Below are 16,761 nucleotides of genomic sequence, written 5' to 3'. Positions count from 1 at the left end.
ACTATTCCTGGGAGTCACCCTAGAATTTCTTCAGGCCTCAAATGGGGCCCCAGAATTTCATTCTTAAGAAATGTTCACGGATGCTGGTGGTACTGGTGAGGGCCTGCACTTTGGGGCCTTTGTAAAAGTTTTATAGATGAGTTCAAAGGAATATCAACTGATTTAATACCAATATGAACAACAGAGTCAAGAGAGAGGAATTCAGGAAATTCCCCTTTGTTCTTTGTGTCAGTAGATGATAATGATTCAGCCAAGCTCCTAGTGATTTAATTTCACCTTTATACACAAGTTTACACAAGACAGTCTTGTGCAATGTCAATTTGTGGCACAGTGAGGCTCTTACCTTCAAACTATCTTTGGAAGTAAGATTCTCTTTAATGAATGGTTTATATGGGTATATCGGTTTTCTTTCTTTGCTCAAATCAAAACCGTAGTCTCAGCTGTACTCTCCTGTGATGTAAAATTCCTCTCAAATGCCGACTCTAGGAGCATACTATTCCTCTTGGAGTTTTTCTGCTCTCTGGGGCATCCTTTTGAATAACTTGCCTCTCCTTTCCCACTTAAAAAGTGACCTGTTGCCCAAGACCTGTTGCACTTTGGGTGATGTCCCTAGTGACAGACCATTTTGACTAGGGACTTGGGCTGTGACACTCTCTGAGAATGTAAATGAGCACCTGCACCTGGCAGTGTTGGCTTGAGTACTGAGAGGGCCACTTCATCCAGGGCTTTTGATTGAGAGGTACTCTAACAGAATGCCCAAGGTACTCTAACAGAATGTTTTCACTTCACAAAAGAAACCCATTACAACAAAGCTGCCAACTAGTATTCTGCTAAGTAAAAACAGATTCTCTTTGAGGTATTTGTTGAACGTCTGAGCCCTCGCAGGCATTCTGTCAGACTAATTTGGCTGTGTGGAAACTAGAGCAGGTGTGTTTGGATGCAACTGGGGAGAGGTGGGGGAGTTTTTGCATTTAAAAGCATGAGCTGCCAAAGCACCTAGACAGGCCATTCTGTCCCCCCACATTCCAGTTCCCCTTCACCAGCATCCTTCATCATTTCCTCCAGAAGCAGAGTAGAAGCTCCATGAACTTTTGTCCCAAGAAAGCAAGTCTCAGCAAAGGACCCAGCATTGTTCCCTGCTTCCTTGACATTAGCTGGAACTGGGTCACAGGAGGTCACTGGTTAAAAATAAACTAGGTTGCTATTTCAGTTGCCAGCAGATTACACAGGATGATGTTTATTGTCATTGTTCTAAGAATTGGATGTTTAGGAACCAATTCCAAAAGAAAGATAACAGTGAATCCTGGCGTTGATGTGTGTCCTTGGCCAATGTTTAAGTCTTGTGCAGACACTATATATTGTGAGCTGATTTTTAACTTCACTGGAATCCTGTACTGCTCTCTGTATCCTAAAATTGGTCTAAGGTCATCTGGAGAAGCTGCGTACTTCCTTTCTTGGTTTCTGAGTTTGGTTTTTGTATTTCAAGAACAAAATTAATGGTGTGGGATGGAGAGGGCAGTGGATTAGAAACACCTCTTCATTTATAACAATCTTCTGAGCAACACAGGTCCTACAGACCCAGAGAACAAGTACTTTAAAAAAAGGTGATTCTATTTAGGTCTTAGTGGAGGGACCTAAAGACAATGTACACCTTCATTAATCCAAGCCACTGAAGGCTCCAGTGTAAATACCAAATACTCATCAGATTGACAAAATCCAAGTGATTGTACATGTCTGGTTCTATAGTCAGTGAAACTTGGTATGTTGCTGGTGAGAGGGAAATTGCTGTAGATTCCTAAAGAAGTAGTCTATATCAGATAAAAGTATCAACAAAAATACTCTGGAGCCAGCAATGCTTCTCATAGGATTTACTCCTATAAGATATAATCATGTAAATATATTTCTGTGTTCTTTGTGGTGGTAGGAAAAAAGGAGAAAACCAGAATTTCATCAAGAGAATAGTTGAATGACCTATGATATAGCTATTATCTCTGGGGTACCTGGAAGTCACATGCTAAACCTTGACCACAATAAGGATAAGACAGACTAGCTGGAGATTTATAATGTGCTGTTTAAGGTTTGAAACTCCCCTGGAAGAGCCAAGACTAGCTTCTCTGCTTAGTTTAAGGATGTATATTGATTGATGGTGTACCTGGCTTAAACCGTCACACAGTTTGGCTTGACTAGTTGACTAGAGACCCTGCTGGAAACTTTCGCTCAGGCTTCCCTGAAATTAAGATCTCTTGTACGTGTCCTGGAAGTTCCAAATTTAAGTCTTAGGTGAATGAGAAGGACTCTGGTTGGCTGTGCCTAGAAGTTTCTTAGGTCCCCAGTACTTTTCTGGACTTCCACTTTTCTTCTGTACACACATCTTTTTACCTCCATGAGAGCCTTTTGTGAATACATTCTGTGGAGTCCTGTGAGTCCATTCAGTTTTCCAACCCATTGCCATTGACACATCTATACAATGCAGTATGATTGAGTGAAGTCAAAAAATGAGTTAAGTCTCTCTAGTTTGTCCTTAAAGTATTATATGTTAAGGGGAAAAAACAAGTTGCAGAGAAATAAAATTTAAAAATGAAAGGGAAAAAAGCAAGCCTGTCCACCATTATCTGGGGAATGGTGCATCTATTAGCACTCCTAACCTTGAGAACGTGGCAATGAGATGAAGAGAGACTGTCAGCTTTTCCTTTCTGCCCCTCTGTCATACTTATTGGACACGTGTTGATTTTGTAGTTTGATAGAAAGCATCATAGACTGATTATACATTTAAAAGTTTCTTAGATGTAAATTTTTGCAGGAGGCTAAATTTTTTCTAGTTTCTCCAATAATGGATTGATGGAAACATTTGTGTGGAGGGTGGAATGTACTGTTTGGGTGGAGGCAGAGATCTGAGAAAGGTCAGGTGGGAAGGAGGCAAACAGGTTACAAAGTCTCCACTTTCTAACAGAACTGATCTGTGAGAGGCTGAGAGGAAAAGAGCAGATTCAGAAGACAGAGTTGGGAAGCAGGTTTGGAGAACCACATTCAGTGGTCTTCCGTGAAAGTGCCACTGGCATCCACCATGCAGAGTGAAGACTCCTTGATAAGCCCTGTCTGTTGGGTCTGAGAAGCCTGTTGTGACACTTCTGTCCTGTTGAGTGGAACCAATGAGTAGGCCAGGGCTATTTTTAGATGTGAACGAGCCAACGTCTGTGAAGTGGCAGCATTTCATAGAGGATGAGTTTCGATGGCAGAGCTAGAAGGGGTGGCCCTGAGCTGGCATCAAGCATGTTCGTGTACCTCATGGGTTACGTAACCACGTGCAACTGCTTGCACAGCACGGAAATCTTAGTAACTTATAAAACTGAGAAGTCTATTTTAAACAAATGTTTAAATAGTCCATCGGCATCTTTTTATAGCTATTTTTTTTTCATTCAGTCAAAACTCACAAACCATAAAGTTCACCATGTTAAATCATGAAGTTCAGTGGCCTCTGGTGCATTCACAAGATTATGTGCCCATCACCACTGCCTAACTGCAGAACATTTTCACTACACAGAGCCAGTCAGTTTCTAGCCTCACCTTCCTGGAGGCCCTGACAACCACTAATCTGCCTTCTGTCTCCATGGATTCGTCTAGTCTGGATGTTTTATATCAGTAAGATCATGTAATGGGTGGCCCTTCGTGTCTGTCTTCTGTCACTCAGCCTGTCTTCAGGCTTCATCCAGGTTGTGCTGTCAGCACTTCATCCTCTTTCTAGCTAAATAAGGTTCCACTGAATGGATCTATTTGCTTATCTGTTAATCAGTTGATGGACATTTGGGTTGTTTCCACTTTGAGGCTATTGTTGTGAGAACTGCTGCACAGAACATCCCTGTACAATTTTATATGAAACATGTTTTCAAGCCTCTCAGGTACATGCTTAGGAGTGGAATTTCTGGGCCTGTGGTAGCTTTGTGATTAACTCTTCTAGGAATTGCCAAAGTGTTTGCCTCTACTGCTGTGTGTCCAAAGCCATCTGCATGTTATTTTTAACATGAGATCTACTGGGGAGAGGAGTTTTATCCTTAGTAAATCTATGTTGCTGTTTCCATGGCTTGGCTTCATATGGTCTCAAACACACAGGCATATTAGTGAGTCCAGCATTCCATCTAGCAAGTGCTCTCACTGAGCGCCTTTGTGTTGCTGTGTGGTGGCACTGGGAATGAGTGTGAGCAGAGCAGAGCAGCTCCCTGTTGTCGTGAACTGTATAGTGTCGGGGAGCCACCAGCCATTAAGTAATCCTCTCTCCACTAAATATACAGAAAACCTGGAGTAAATGCTCAGAAGGCAAAGTTCACGGGGGCCCATTTAGATTTGGGGGTAGGGCGAACAACTGGTGTCCACAAAAGGTCCCCTGAGAAAGTGGTGTTCAAGTCAAGATCTGGAAGTTATGTAGAAGTTAGTGAGTTAAGTTAGAAGTTAAGATGGTGGTGAATGGGCTGGTCGAGGGCCCCTGAGTTCAGTCCCTGGTACATGCCCCACTCCCCCCCAAAAAATCTATTACTTACCTGCTTGTGACTCTTTTTTTTTAAAACATTGCTGCTGTTGTAACATCTGAAATATGTCCCTCCCTTTTGCACACATTTTCTCTGGCTTTCTCCTTCAGCCCAGCTCAACTTCCTCTTTGGGCTGAAGGAAGGTTTTGTGACTCTCACGAGATGGCCCTCCATTAATGACAGGTCATTGTTCGAGCTGAAATTGACATCAGAAGTTTGTGTTTCTTTGCATAATTTTACATATCCTTATTATCCTAATTAGTTTTTAAACCTGTAAAATTGCTACTAGCTATTTCATTTGAAGCTGTTCATTTGAATGACTGTTTCATCATAAGTAGCCTTTTCATAGGTAGTGAAAAATGTTCTTACAAATGTCACCTTTTCTCTTTCCAGTTTTGAGAAATGGTGCTTGGGAAATTGTTCACTGGGAAAAGGTATGCATTGATTTTTATTTTGTTCCAGGAGAAGAAATGCATAGAGGTGTATCTAGTAGATGAAATTTTTGTATATGATATAAGCAAAAGACAAGAATTCCACTGATACCAAAGCTATTTATTAATTGATGTTATGACCATATATATGGAGTTTCAGTTAGTCACATCTATTTAGCATTTCTGCTCTATTCTAGAAAGATGACTATTTTAAAAAAGTAATATCTAAAACTCTTTATTTCTCTCATAGTATGTTTTGAGATGTTTTGAGTGCTGTTTTCATAGATTTTATTTAACCATGAGCTGTTTTGTCTCGTAAATTTTGCTTTAATCATCTACTGTCCAAGTAAAATAAATGTTAATGTTCTGATATTTCACATTTGTATTTTTTTACCTCAAATTCATAAAGTGAGAGTGATCACATTCGAATACAACTAATTTCTTTAAAAAAAAAAAAAAGTCGTAAAGCCTAAGCATTGTTGTTCAGTGAACTCAAAATCAGTTACATGGCTTCACAAGTTAATTGGCTCTTAGAACCTCTAGCACAGCAGTTAGTGAACTGAGTCATAATTTAACAAATGTTATCCAGCTGTTCGTTTTCAGACCTCATTTTCAAAAGGTAAGCGAGTATTATTAATTCTCCCTTAATTCTGAAAGATTTACTCTCTAGTCACCCACAGGTGAACAGCCTGTGTAACTTGGTAAATGACTTTTTGGAGGCCAGGCCAGTCTGCCAAGGGGACTTTGTTTCCTGGGATTGCGAGGACACGAGGGGTGCGAGACAGTATCCTGCTAGGACAACACAGGTGTTACCCACAATCAATTTATTTGTACTCCATTTTCTTCTCAGCTGACTTAAATCCTTGTTTTTAATCCTGCCTTGTGGTTTTTGTGGTTACCTGGTGTCCCTGCACAGATTCACCCCTCAATAAAAGCTTCATTGCATTTTTATTGATTTTTAAGTCAGTTGCTAGAATAAGAGACTGACATCTCCTCTTCTGGATAGTAGAAAATTCTCATCTCTCTTCTTTGGTCTTTGACATAAGAGTAACGAAGAGGATAATGCCTTGATTGTGCTTTCATTATTTCTGTCCTAATTGTCTCTGTTTAGGAAGAGCAAAACAAAACCAAAAGTGTTAAAAGCACTTCCAAAGTAAATTTCTTTAATGGTCTTGTATGGCACTTGTGGATTTAAACATCTTGGAGAAAAGACAGGATATAATTAAGTATAACTTGAATTGTATTATATTTTCATTACTGGCATTGTCAGTATAGTTAATATAAATGCACGTCCTAAGAAAATAACTTATCAGTTTATTATCTTCTTACCTAGACTTCTTGCTGAGTAAATAAAGTGATAAAGCCAGGAGATAACCATCTACTACTTCACTCTAAAATTAGCCTTTAAAATTGCTTAGTGGGCAGCCAATCTTTCAAGAATGTGTTACTCTACATGGATGATTGTAATGCTTTGTTAATTTTTTAAAAATATTTTTTTTAGTTGTACGTGGACACAATATCTTTATTTACTTATTTTTATGTGGTGCTGAGGATAGAACCCAGTGCCTCACACATGCGAGATTGGCACTCTCTACCACTGAGCTACAGCCCCAGCCCACTTTGTTAATTTTTGACAGACAAAAATACTAGATCACCAGCCATGTTTACCCATGTTTACCCATCAGGGTAAAAAAACTACCCATCAGGTAGTTTTTTCAGTTATCTTAGAGATCAATGCCACACTTAATGTGGGCATCACTTGTTGAGAGGATCAGATTCTAAGTCACCCAAAGCCACCCGGCTAAAATGAGCTGAAGTTATTTAATAACTAGAATTAGATAATTAATTATAACTCATGAAAATTGATTTGGTCATAAATTCAAGATTAATGTATTCTTGTGTTGGTGATATGGGGAAAAAAGGTCTTCTTCCCACTGACATGTGGGATACTCACAGATAAACTTTAAAACATGTGTATGACTTTTGTAAAGAAATCATCTATCCTTAAGGTATTAAAGATCCACATATATGTACAAAGATGTCATATTCTTTGAAAAATTAAAATATCCATTATTCCAAATTATTAATATACTATAATCTCAGGAAATTTACATTTTTTCCCTCATGGGTTGACTAAATTATCTGATTTCCAAAAATAAACAGTTGAGAAAAATAGAAGAATTGCTTGGAAAATGAAGAACTATGTGCTAAGATTGACTGTAAGTAAGATAGAAAGTTATTGAAAGAAAGTAGATATGTTTCAAATATAGAATAGCAAGGGATAAATAGGAATAATATAGAATAAAATGCAGTGCCTGAATTAAAGTCTGTTTAATCTTTGAAAAAGGTTAAACAAAGCAAAATAATTGGTAAAATGATTAGTTAATAATCACAGAGAAGCAGTTTCAAGTAATAATACTTGAATATTTAGTTTATAGCTAAGTCACTACCTTTGCTAAAAGAAATTCCAATTGGATAAAATAGTTAAATGCTAAAATGCTGTTTTTGAATCACATACAAATAGAATAAAGACATTAATAAATATAAGAATAGTATCTTGAGACCTTTGGTATTTAATTACATAAATCTTAACAACAGAAGTTACCAGTAATAAATAAGCAGGGTATATAAAATGTTTGCACCAAATATGGCAGATTAAGATCTTTGTTATATAAATAGGAAATGAAAGTGGGCAATATGTAGGAGGATATATAATTAACAGCCAGACTCAGAATAATAATCAACCTATTAATAAAAGTTGCAAATTTAAACAACATTGATGTCTTTGCCTGCTATATATTCAATAAAAACAAGTTCACTTGTATTTCAAAAGTTTTATTTTATATTTCATTCACACACTATGTGGATTAGGAGTTTGGCTACTCATATTGAGAAACATAAGAAAAAAATTCTGGGAATTTATCCCAAGAAAATAATTATAATGTAGGAGAAAATATCTATATATCTAAAAATGTTTATTGCAGCATAATTTTGTATACATGATATGTATGCAGTGTTGCTAAAGTAGTTCTTATTTTATAACTAAAATAATTTATAAACAAAATAACTACTTCTTAAAGTAGTTGTATCATAAATAAATTATGGCATTCTACATAGTGTATTTTGTGACAAGTAAAAATTGTGATTTTACACATTGTGGCAGCAATAGAAAAAAATTCTAATATTCGTTCAATAAATGGTAGTTGATAATATGTGCCAGGCAGTCAGCTCATAGCAGAAAACAAGATATGTAAGAGTTTCTGTGTCATAGAATATGATCATGGTTGAAAAGAACAGGTCTCTGAGTGCTGAGATACCAGCCATGTGAAAAATGGCATATTGAACACATGGGCAGGCACAGAGCAAGGTGACATGTTTGGCTTAGCCAGATCACCAGACTTTTTCTTAGTGTATATAATATTTTGTGCAATTAAAAACAAAATCAGTAAACCAACACTTAAAGTGTCGTCCACATGCCGGGGTAATATGAGAAACCTTTGAGTGCTGGGCTTCACTTCAGGGTACTTTCCCAGTCATTCTAAATGTGTGGCTGCTGTGGTTGCTTTTTAATGTTCCTCAGATGGCTTAAAAATTTGCACAGCATACTTATAGTCATGGGCAGACTTTAGCTCTCAAACATTCATAGTTCATCCCTCCAGTTATTGCCCCGAAGTCTTTTCCCTGTTGCAGAAGGTTAAGTTTCAAGTACCTGGTTTTAAAAGAAAGTGTTGAATGACAGAGCCCAGACAAAGAACTGCAGTTCTGCTCTTAAAAATGTCAGCAGTGGCTTCATCCACCCTCTCCACAAAGACCAGTTCTTCACATCAAGAAGCAGCTGAGACTGTTCACAGGTTTCGAGATACATTCAAATAGAGAATTTAGGTGAATAACCCTGAAACAAACACATTCTTCTGACTCCGTGGGGAAGTATGGCGTGGTGGGCCGTGTCGCTCTGTAGAGTTGCTGTAATGCATGAAGTTTCCACCACAAAATGTGTCTTTCTTTGTATTAAGACTCTTATCTCAAAATAATGCTTAATAAAAATATAAATATTCTAAAACCTATAATTGGGCAAAGTTTGATTTTTTTAAATTATTCAATTATAGTTTGATAATCTCATCCTTTTTCATAATTCTCAATCACAGTTGCTCATGGTAGTGACTTGAGAAAGTGAGCCAAAAGCCCAAACTATTACCTTAACTTTGGTATTTGGGAGACTGAAACTGTTTTGTCATGTCCCTCCCATTGTAATACGTGGGCAAAGCATTTTTGCCATCCTGGCTTTTTCTTTTTTTCATTTCTTTTATGCTGAAAAGGAAAATGCCACATTAGGAGCTCAGAGCCCAAAGGAATAAGAAATTCTTAGATACCTTTGAGAAATTTATCTAAAATGTAGGCAGGTAAGTTCCTTGTGTTCTTTAAGGAATGTGAGAACTGCTTTAGCATTTAGTAGTTCTTGGTTTTCCAAGCCACTGGGTAATGACAGTGTGCCCTATAAAGTGTTGATATATTATTCAGTTTAATTACCACAAGGCCTCCTTTTGTCTTATGAAGAATAAAGACGTTGAGAAGCAGTGCAATCAGTTGAGGGTTTTTGTAAGCCTAACTGATCAATTCTAATGATATAGATGGATGAAGTCCTGATTTTATGGAGCGTATAGTTTAATTGGAGAAGAAACATTAACCTATCGGAGGTGATTGCAGAACAATTAAATGGGAACCTGGGTAGCATTATAAATGTCATGACTACAGAGAATTTATTTTTATTATCTTACTGTAAGTGGATGCCATTAGAATACTATCATGGCACATTTTTTTAAAGTTTACATTGATACTTAATTTTTTAAATTTTTTGTGTTTTTTTTTTTTTTTCCTTTTTTGAGGTAGGGAGTTTTAATTTCAAGGTCCTTGGCAGTTTTTCAGCAGTCCAAATTTCAACTAAAACAAATCTTTTTGAGTCAAGGCATCCAGAGTTTCCCTACTTGGGTAACCAGCATACATATATTACATATTAGAAGTTCCCACCCCCCCCACACACACACACACAACTTTCCCTAACCTATTTTTTCCAGCATGTGAAGAGGAACAGAGTGGGTCCCCTCTGGAATAATTTCTTATGTTTGCCACTAAGGACACCATTCTCTCCTTTCCCCCAGTAAACTATCATTTTAGAATTCAAAGATAAGTAGGGAGAGGGAATAACAAAACATCTTTAACAAAAAAAAAAAAGACTCTTCTTCCCTGTACTAAACATAGAAACATTTTTAGGCTCATTTACCTACTAAGAGAGTTACATTTGTGATCTGATAGGAATGGCTACCAGCATAACTTGGTCCACTGAATTAAGCCAGATTGTTACTTAGTTGAAGTTATATTATTTGCCAGAAGCTGCACAACAGACCTGACGCTTAAATTACTTCAAGTCCTGGCCATAGGTCATCTTTAATTTTTCATCATGCCATGCTCAGGAAAAAATGTTAACACATTGGAAAATAAAGAGATTAGGCTGTTTATTTTTAACATGAATTACATTGATAGTTTCAGTAAATTTACTAGTGTAAACATGAAGCTTTGCCAATAATCAGGTAGTCACATGTGCATTAGCTTTTCCACTCACTGATCCTGAGCAAATATTAGAATCTCAGATTCATTTTTTTCCTCTCTAAATTATGAATAGCAACTAATACTTGTTTCCTAGAGGTCATTGTGAAAGATAATGATCACCTATATGATCATTTTTCCAGTCAAGTGGAGATTTCCTTAAGTAGGGTAAAGTTTTAGTGGCTGAATTCCTCCCTTTTACTTTTATGTCAAAGAGAGAGAATATGAGAAATTGAGATGTCAATTAAGTAGGTAAAATGGATCCATTGACTTTATTAAGATAAGTTATTTATAACTGAAAAAAAGCGCAAAGATACAGTGTTCATTTTTTAAAGGATTCTCCCATCTCTGGCCTCACTCTTAGACGGTTTTTTGCCATTTTTGTGAAGACCAGTGGTTCTAGACATTTTTTCCTGTATTCTGTGCTTAAATACAATGGGTTGTGTATTTGTAACTATCTTTCTATGCAGATAATTAACCAATTCCCAGTTTTCTTTCAGGTAAATGTTGGAGATATAGTTATAATAAAAGGCAAAGAGTATATACCTGCTGACACTGTACTTCTCTCATCAAGGTAGAGATACCTACTGATGCTCAAACAGTGTAGAGGATGGTTTCTCTACCCTGCATTGACCTTGTGATTTCTCCAAGGAAATAAGGAATAAACGAAGAATTTTAAACCTCTCCAATGATTTTTAATTAAAGCACTTAAAAACTTGATTGGACTTAAAGGGCTCTTTCATGTTTGCCATATAAAATAAATAACAGGTATTATTATTATAATCCAAAAGTTAAAATTATAATTGAGAGTCTCCTCTTCCTCTGGATGTGTCCAGATTCATGTGTGTGGACCACAAATCTTTTAAATTTCTGATCATTTATTTTATGTAATCCATGGATTGGGTTCTGTTGATTTTATCTTTTGATCCTTGTTCATCATAAATTCCTTTATGATGTGTTCATATATCTCTGCAAAGTTTCTTGATCCTTATGGTGAAACGGCACAAGAAAATGGATGAATGATTTCTTTTTTTGCCATCATACCTTTCAAAATGCCATCCTCTTCCAACCAAAGATTAAGTACTTGCTCTTTTTCTTAAACTCTTTCTGTTACTGAGTTTAGACAATTTTTGTTATACTCGTATTTAAGATAGTCATAAATTAGTATTCAGAACATATGGCAGTTACCCTTCAAAGAATGTGATTTTCAAATGGTTTTATGTTTAAAAACTGTAAAACTAGTCCTAATATAAATTAAGTAGAAATGTTTTTACTATTATAGAGGTTGTTTATCATCATTTCCTTGGACAGTTTTATTTGTAATATCCATATGTAAATATGGAGTGTCCTTTTTTCAAAACCTATTTAATCAGGTCATGATTCAAAGTGATTTGGTTTATGACAGGCTAGTGAAACTTGAGCAAGTAAGAGTTACCCAGATATTTACAGAAGTAAGTCTATAGGTAGTTGAAAAAGCTAGAGGTGGTTCTATTTCCATATTTTATAGTCAGTTACTTTTTGTGCCACATACAGATGGGTTTTTGTTTTCAGAAAAATTAATATGGATTTTTTAAAATCAGCCTTTCTGTTCTTACTTTTCTTTGCTTACAACTATTTGTAGGGGTAAAATTTCTAAAATTGAAGTAAAGCTTTCTGTCTACACTTGGCCATATGATAGCAAACTTAAGGGTGATTTCCTTGCCATTGTCTCAGGTTCTGAGTAATATTGGGTGTTAAAAGGAGCTCTGCTTAGGAGTCAGAAAACCAGAATCCTTTTCCTGGCTTGGTGATTCTGAACAAACTACATAGTCTCATCCTTTCATATAGAGGAAGATGGACTAAGTGATCAAGCCCTGATGTTCCTCAATTTTTTTTAATTGATGAACTTTCAGAGTACCTAATAGAATGATGTACATTTGATGGTTATTAAATGATAAATGTGCTAATGATTGGCCATCTAGATATTATATGTACATAAGAAAGATCAAAGTGATGGTAAAGTCTTCTAGCAATTAAGAAAGTACTGATGTTTTCCTGATTAAACTCTTCAAGACATTACCCTAGAATCATATGTGCTGAGCCATTCATGTACAGTGTTTATTTTTGTCTGCCAGACTATCCTGCCCTGACTTTAATTCTAACTTGAAATTTTTAAAAAAATGTTTGTCATCTTTCTCAATGCAAACCAAGAAGCGCCTTAGCAAGCTCTGTGTTTGTACAGTTGGATGCTCAATGGAAAATTCTATGCAAATATTCCAAAATATGAAAAACTCTGAAATCCGAAACACTCCTGGTCCCAATCATTTCAGATAAAGGCTACTTAATCTTTATTTTTAAAACTTTAGAGCATTTTTTATAGGATTTGTTTTCTAAACATTGAAAACATTTCCTAGTGGCTATCAATATTAGTAGATCAAAATAGCTTTTATGTCTTTCCTCCAAAGATTATCATATTTTTAACAGATTATCTGATCCATTGCTTTGGTTATTTAGTAATATATAGGTTGTGCTACCAGGCAAACATTTCTCCTCAGAAGCACAATACCACCTTTCAGCTGGCATGTTGGTTTACTTATGTAGCTCTTTTGAGACTACATTAACCTTAACAATTAGGTTATAGTTTTTATCATCATTTAACAGAAAGAGAAATTTTGACATTGTTTTACATTTAGCTACTTCAGTGACTAAGTCAAAGTTGAGATATTCCTGATTATCTTTACTATGTCACACTGTCCACTGGCGAAATAAGTTCATGCTGATTTTCACCAGCAAGTAGGCACTGTTAAGCAGTAAGAATAAACAATTGCTTGTAATATTTCTAAATGTTTTTCATTTTTAATTATAGTGCATCTTCTGTGAATTAGTTTGAAATTAAGGCATGAACATGGCTGAAAGTTACTGTGTTTCACTTTTGAAATGGAGAAACTGAAATTTTAGTATAATACATTTATGCGTTGAGAAAGTATAAAATAGAGTAAAATAACTCAAGCTAAATTCAAGTCCAAATATATTCTTAGTATGTCTATTTCATGCCCTCCCTGAAAATTTTTCTCTTGTTTCAAAGGCTTAAACTCCTCTCTACATCCCCCCGCCCCGCTACCACCCCAAACCACAATGTATTACCTAGACTTTGTTATTAGATAACTCCAAATGCTACAATTAAACCTTCTAATTTTTAAGACCCATATCTTTGCTTTTTTGCATTAAAGGTAATACAGTATTTATACAATTAACTTTAAAAACATTTTTGAATCAGAATATTTTTAACAAAGTTTTCCTTTTTTTTTTTTTTTTAGTGTGTTGTGGTTGGAGGAAGCTAGTATAGTATGCTTTGCAAATAACTTCCACAATTGTTTCTTTGCTTTTGGGATAGTATGAGACCTACAGCAGAAGGAATGAGATTAAGGAATTAGATAAAGTAATGTCTATAAGTTAGAGTAGCTCTTTATATGAAGTGTTTTTATTCAATTTGATAAGAAATGCTTATATTGGAAGTTTTTGCATTAAAAATTGAAAATTGGTTTTAAAAGCAAATAAGTAATCCTTATTAAATGTTTTCTTATGCTTTCAGACCTGATTAAAATAAGTTTTGAAAAAAATGGCATTAGACATTTTTATTAACATGTATTATTTTCTATAATAATTTCAAACCTCTGTCTCTTTTGTCCATTTGTTTGTTTTTTTCTTCTCTGTTATTCATTTTTTCCCCACTTTAATTATTTTAAACTGGGACATGTAGGTGGCAGTAGGGGAAATAGTGAAAGTGACCAATGGGGAACATCTCCCAGCAGATCTCATCAGTCTGTCCTCAAGGTTAGAACTACTGAGTTGTACAGGATGTGTGTAAGTGGGTCCTCACCCTAAACCAGAGAACAGTTGCACCCAAATATGCTTGAGTTCTGTGTCTCTTTCTTTTAAATGAACTTTTTTATATTCTTGGTGATGGACATTTCACAGATGTTTTAAAAGCATTTTATGAATACCATATTGGAAGATGTCTGTGCCTCAAGTAGGCAGATTTAACTCCTATTGTAATTGATAGGAGTCCAAGAGACATGCAGTAAAGGTAGATTTTAATTTCCTATGCATCATTAATAATAGCCATATTTAACAACATGCCTCAATACTGAAGCTTAACTTACTACCTCGACAGGATATTGTTTTGAACAGTGTTAAGCTCTTCCTGAAACAGCCATGGAAAATTGATTGTATTTCTTAAATACGTTCTTATTTCTCATATTTGAAATTTTCTACAAGTTCCATAGAATACCTCTAGTGATTATGACTGTAATTTGGGTTTAAATAGGGTTTACAGAGGACCCCCTGCACAAAGCTGGATGTTGTACCTTTTGTACCGCATGCTTTGGGACTAGTTTTTAATCCCACTTGTAACTCGTGACAATGTGCACGTTCCTGTGATAAACTTCAGCCGTCTTCTAGTGTCTGTATTGTGATTTGCATCTTGTTTCATTTCCACTTACTAATCAAGACGCCTGCTTTGCCTCTCTGACTGTAGTTTGTGTTTTGGATGTGATCATATTTGCTGAAGTGTTTCTGATCTGGCATGATTCCTGACTTCTTGCTGCCTTTTCACAGCACTGTTAAGAACTGCTTTCCTCACAGCTGTTTTCAGTGGTTATTAAGAATGTTCTGACTTTGGATGCATATTTATTTGCCCCACTTCAAATGAAATCATCCATTTAAGCTTCATAACTTCTTAGCTATTTAAAGTCTTGGAAAATCTGTTTTGTGAGAAAAAAAAAAAATAGAATGTTATTCTCACTCATTCTGAGACTGGCCTTTGATAAGTGTATCATCAGTAAATTTCAATGCATCTTATCACCAGAATGTAGAATCAGTGTTGTCATTTAGCATTGTTTGTGATCATTCTTCTATAGTATCAAAAGATGTGTTTTATAATTTCATAGATCATTTAATGTTCCAAATGTATATATAAGTAAGTCACAAATTTGAAGCAATTGCTAGGACCAAGTTACTATTGTGACAGTGATTTAAGAAGTAAAGTTTTGAATAATTGATAGAAAATATAAACATTGGAAGACTTTTCTCCAGTTGGGAAAAAGGAGCAGCCTCTATGAATGACCCCATAGGGAAAACTTGCAGTTACTTTAAAATGAGACTGTCAAATATTGGATTAATGTCCATGTGTTTAAGTAGTTTCCACAAATCTTTAGGCTATGAAATTCAGCTAACTGCCCAATTCTGAAATTGTGGAATAGTTTCTTTTTGCACATGTACAAATTGGAAGTTGATTAGAAAATTCCAGGTGTTTGTGACTTGCAAATTTCTTTCCTTGGAAGCTTTGCACACACTCATAAGAAATTATATTCATAACTGCTTACATGACAGCAATTTAGGCTTTTATGTATGCTACTGAGATTGGAATTCAGAATGGTTTTCCATAGAGTTGAGGATCAGATTGTCCAGCTGCACAACCAACTCACATGTCTATTGTTGCTGGGCAGTAAAGTATCATGGGAAGGGAACAATGTAAGACAGGGATATAGCATCTGCAGTAAAACTAAGAACAAAGCTCTTAGGCCACTGCACGCCAGACTTCACTGAAACACTTTGTTGGGGACTCAGGAAGTGGTTCTTTTAGGTTTGAGACAAGGAGCAATAAGGCCAAATTGGCCAATTTTAGTTTTGTCTTTTCCTTTCTCAATTATCTCTGAAGCACTTTGAAGAGAGAGGAAAAAATAGAGGCAGAAAAATATTGTTCACTTTTATTGTGAAATCTATCCATGTAGCTTTTAAAAGGAGGCTTAAATTTTTAATATGACATGCTCCGTATGATACTATTTATTATTATAACTAAAAGGTGAAAAAAAATGCAAGCTTACAGAAGTAGCAATCTGGAATTTTCTAATCAGCTACTTTGCTTAACCAATTTACATGTGGGCCATGAACATGAAATCTTCCTTGATATTTCTGAACTAAAGATAAATCTGGGCACAAACTACTTTACATTTCAGATGCAGTCTGTGTTGTGTCTGTATGGATGAACAATTTAAAAATAACGTGACAGAACCACTCATTTCATTATCTTGAAGACCATTAGTGAGTGTTGTCAGGAAATTGCTTTGGGGTCCTTCTAGCTGGAAAGCTGATCCATGATTTGTCATGCATGGGTTCTGCCTCACAGCATCTTGCTGTTGGAATGAAAAATCATCTAGAAGCTAGGTGAC

General features: G+C 35.8%; 1 protein-coding gene across 3 annotated transcripts in view; it reads left to right on the top strand.

The window, feature by feature from the left end:
- Positions 1–16,761, top strand: part of Atp8a1 (ATPase phospholipid transporting 8A1) — a 210,706-nt gene that overhangs the window by 43,642 nt on the left and 150,303 nt on the right. Inside the window, exons 6-7 of one of the 3 annotated variants that reach the window (XM_071614255.1) lie at positions 4,914–4,954; positions 14,292–14,365. In XM_071614255.1, coding sequence (XP_071470356.1) covers positions 4,914–4,954; positions 14,292–14,365 — 115 coding nt within the window. Of the gene's footprint in view, positions 1–4,913; positions 4,955–11,052; positions 11,127–14,291; positions 14,366–16,761 lie in introns of all 3 variants that reach the window. The other 2 variants (XM_027938452.2, XM_071614256.1) reach the window with 2 other exon arrangements.

This window comes from Marmota flaviventris, chromosome 7 (genome assembly GCF_047511675.1).
Source record: "Marmota flaviventris isolate mMarFla1 chromosome 7, mMarFla1.hap1, whole genome shotgun sequence".
Lineage (NCBI taxonomy): Eukaryota > Metazoa > Chordata > Mammalia > Rodentia > Sciuridae > Marmota > Marmota flaviventris.
The sequence above is the reverse complement of the archived record's forward strand: the minus strand, read 5'-3'. Positions and strand labels throughout refer to the sequence as shown.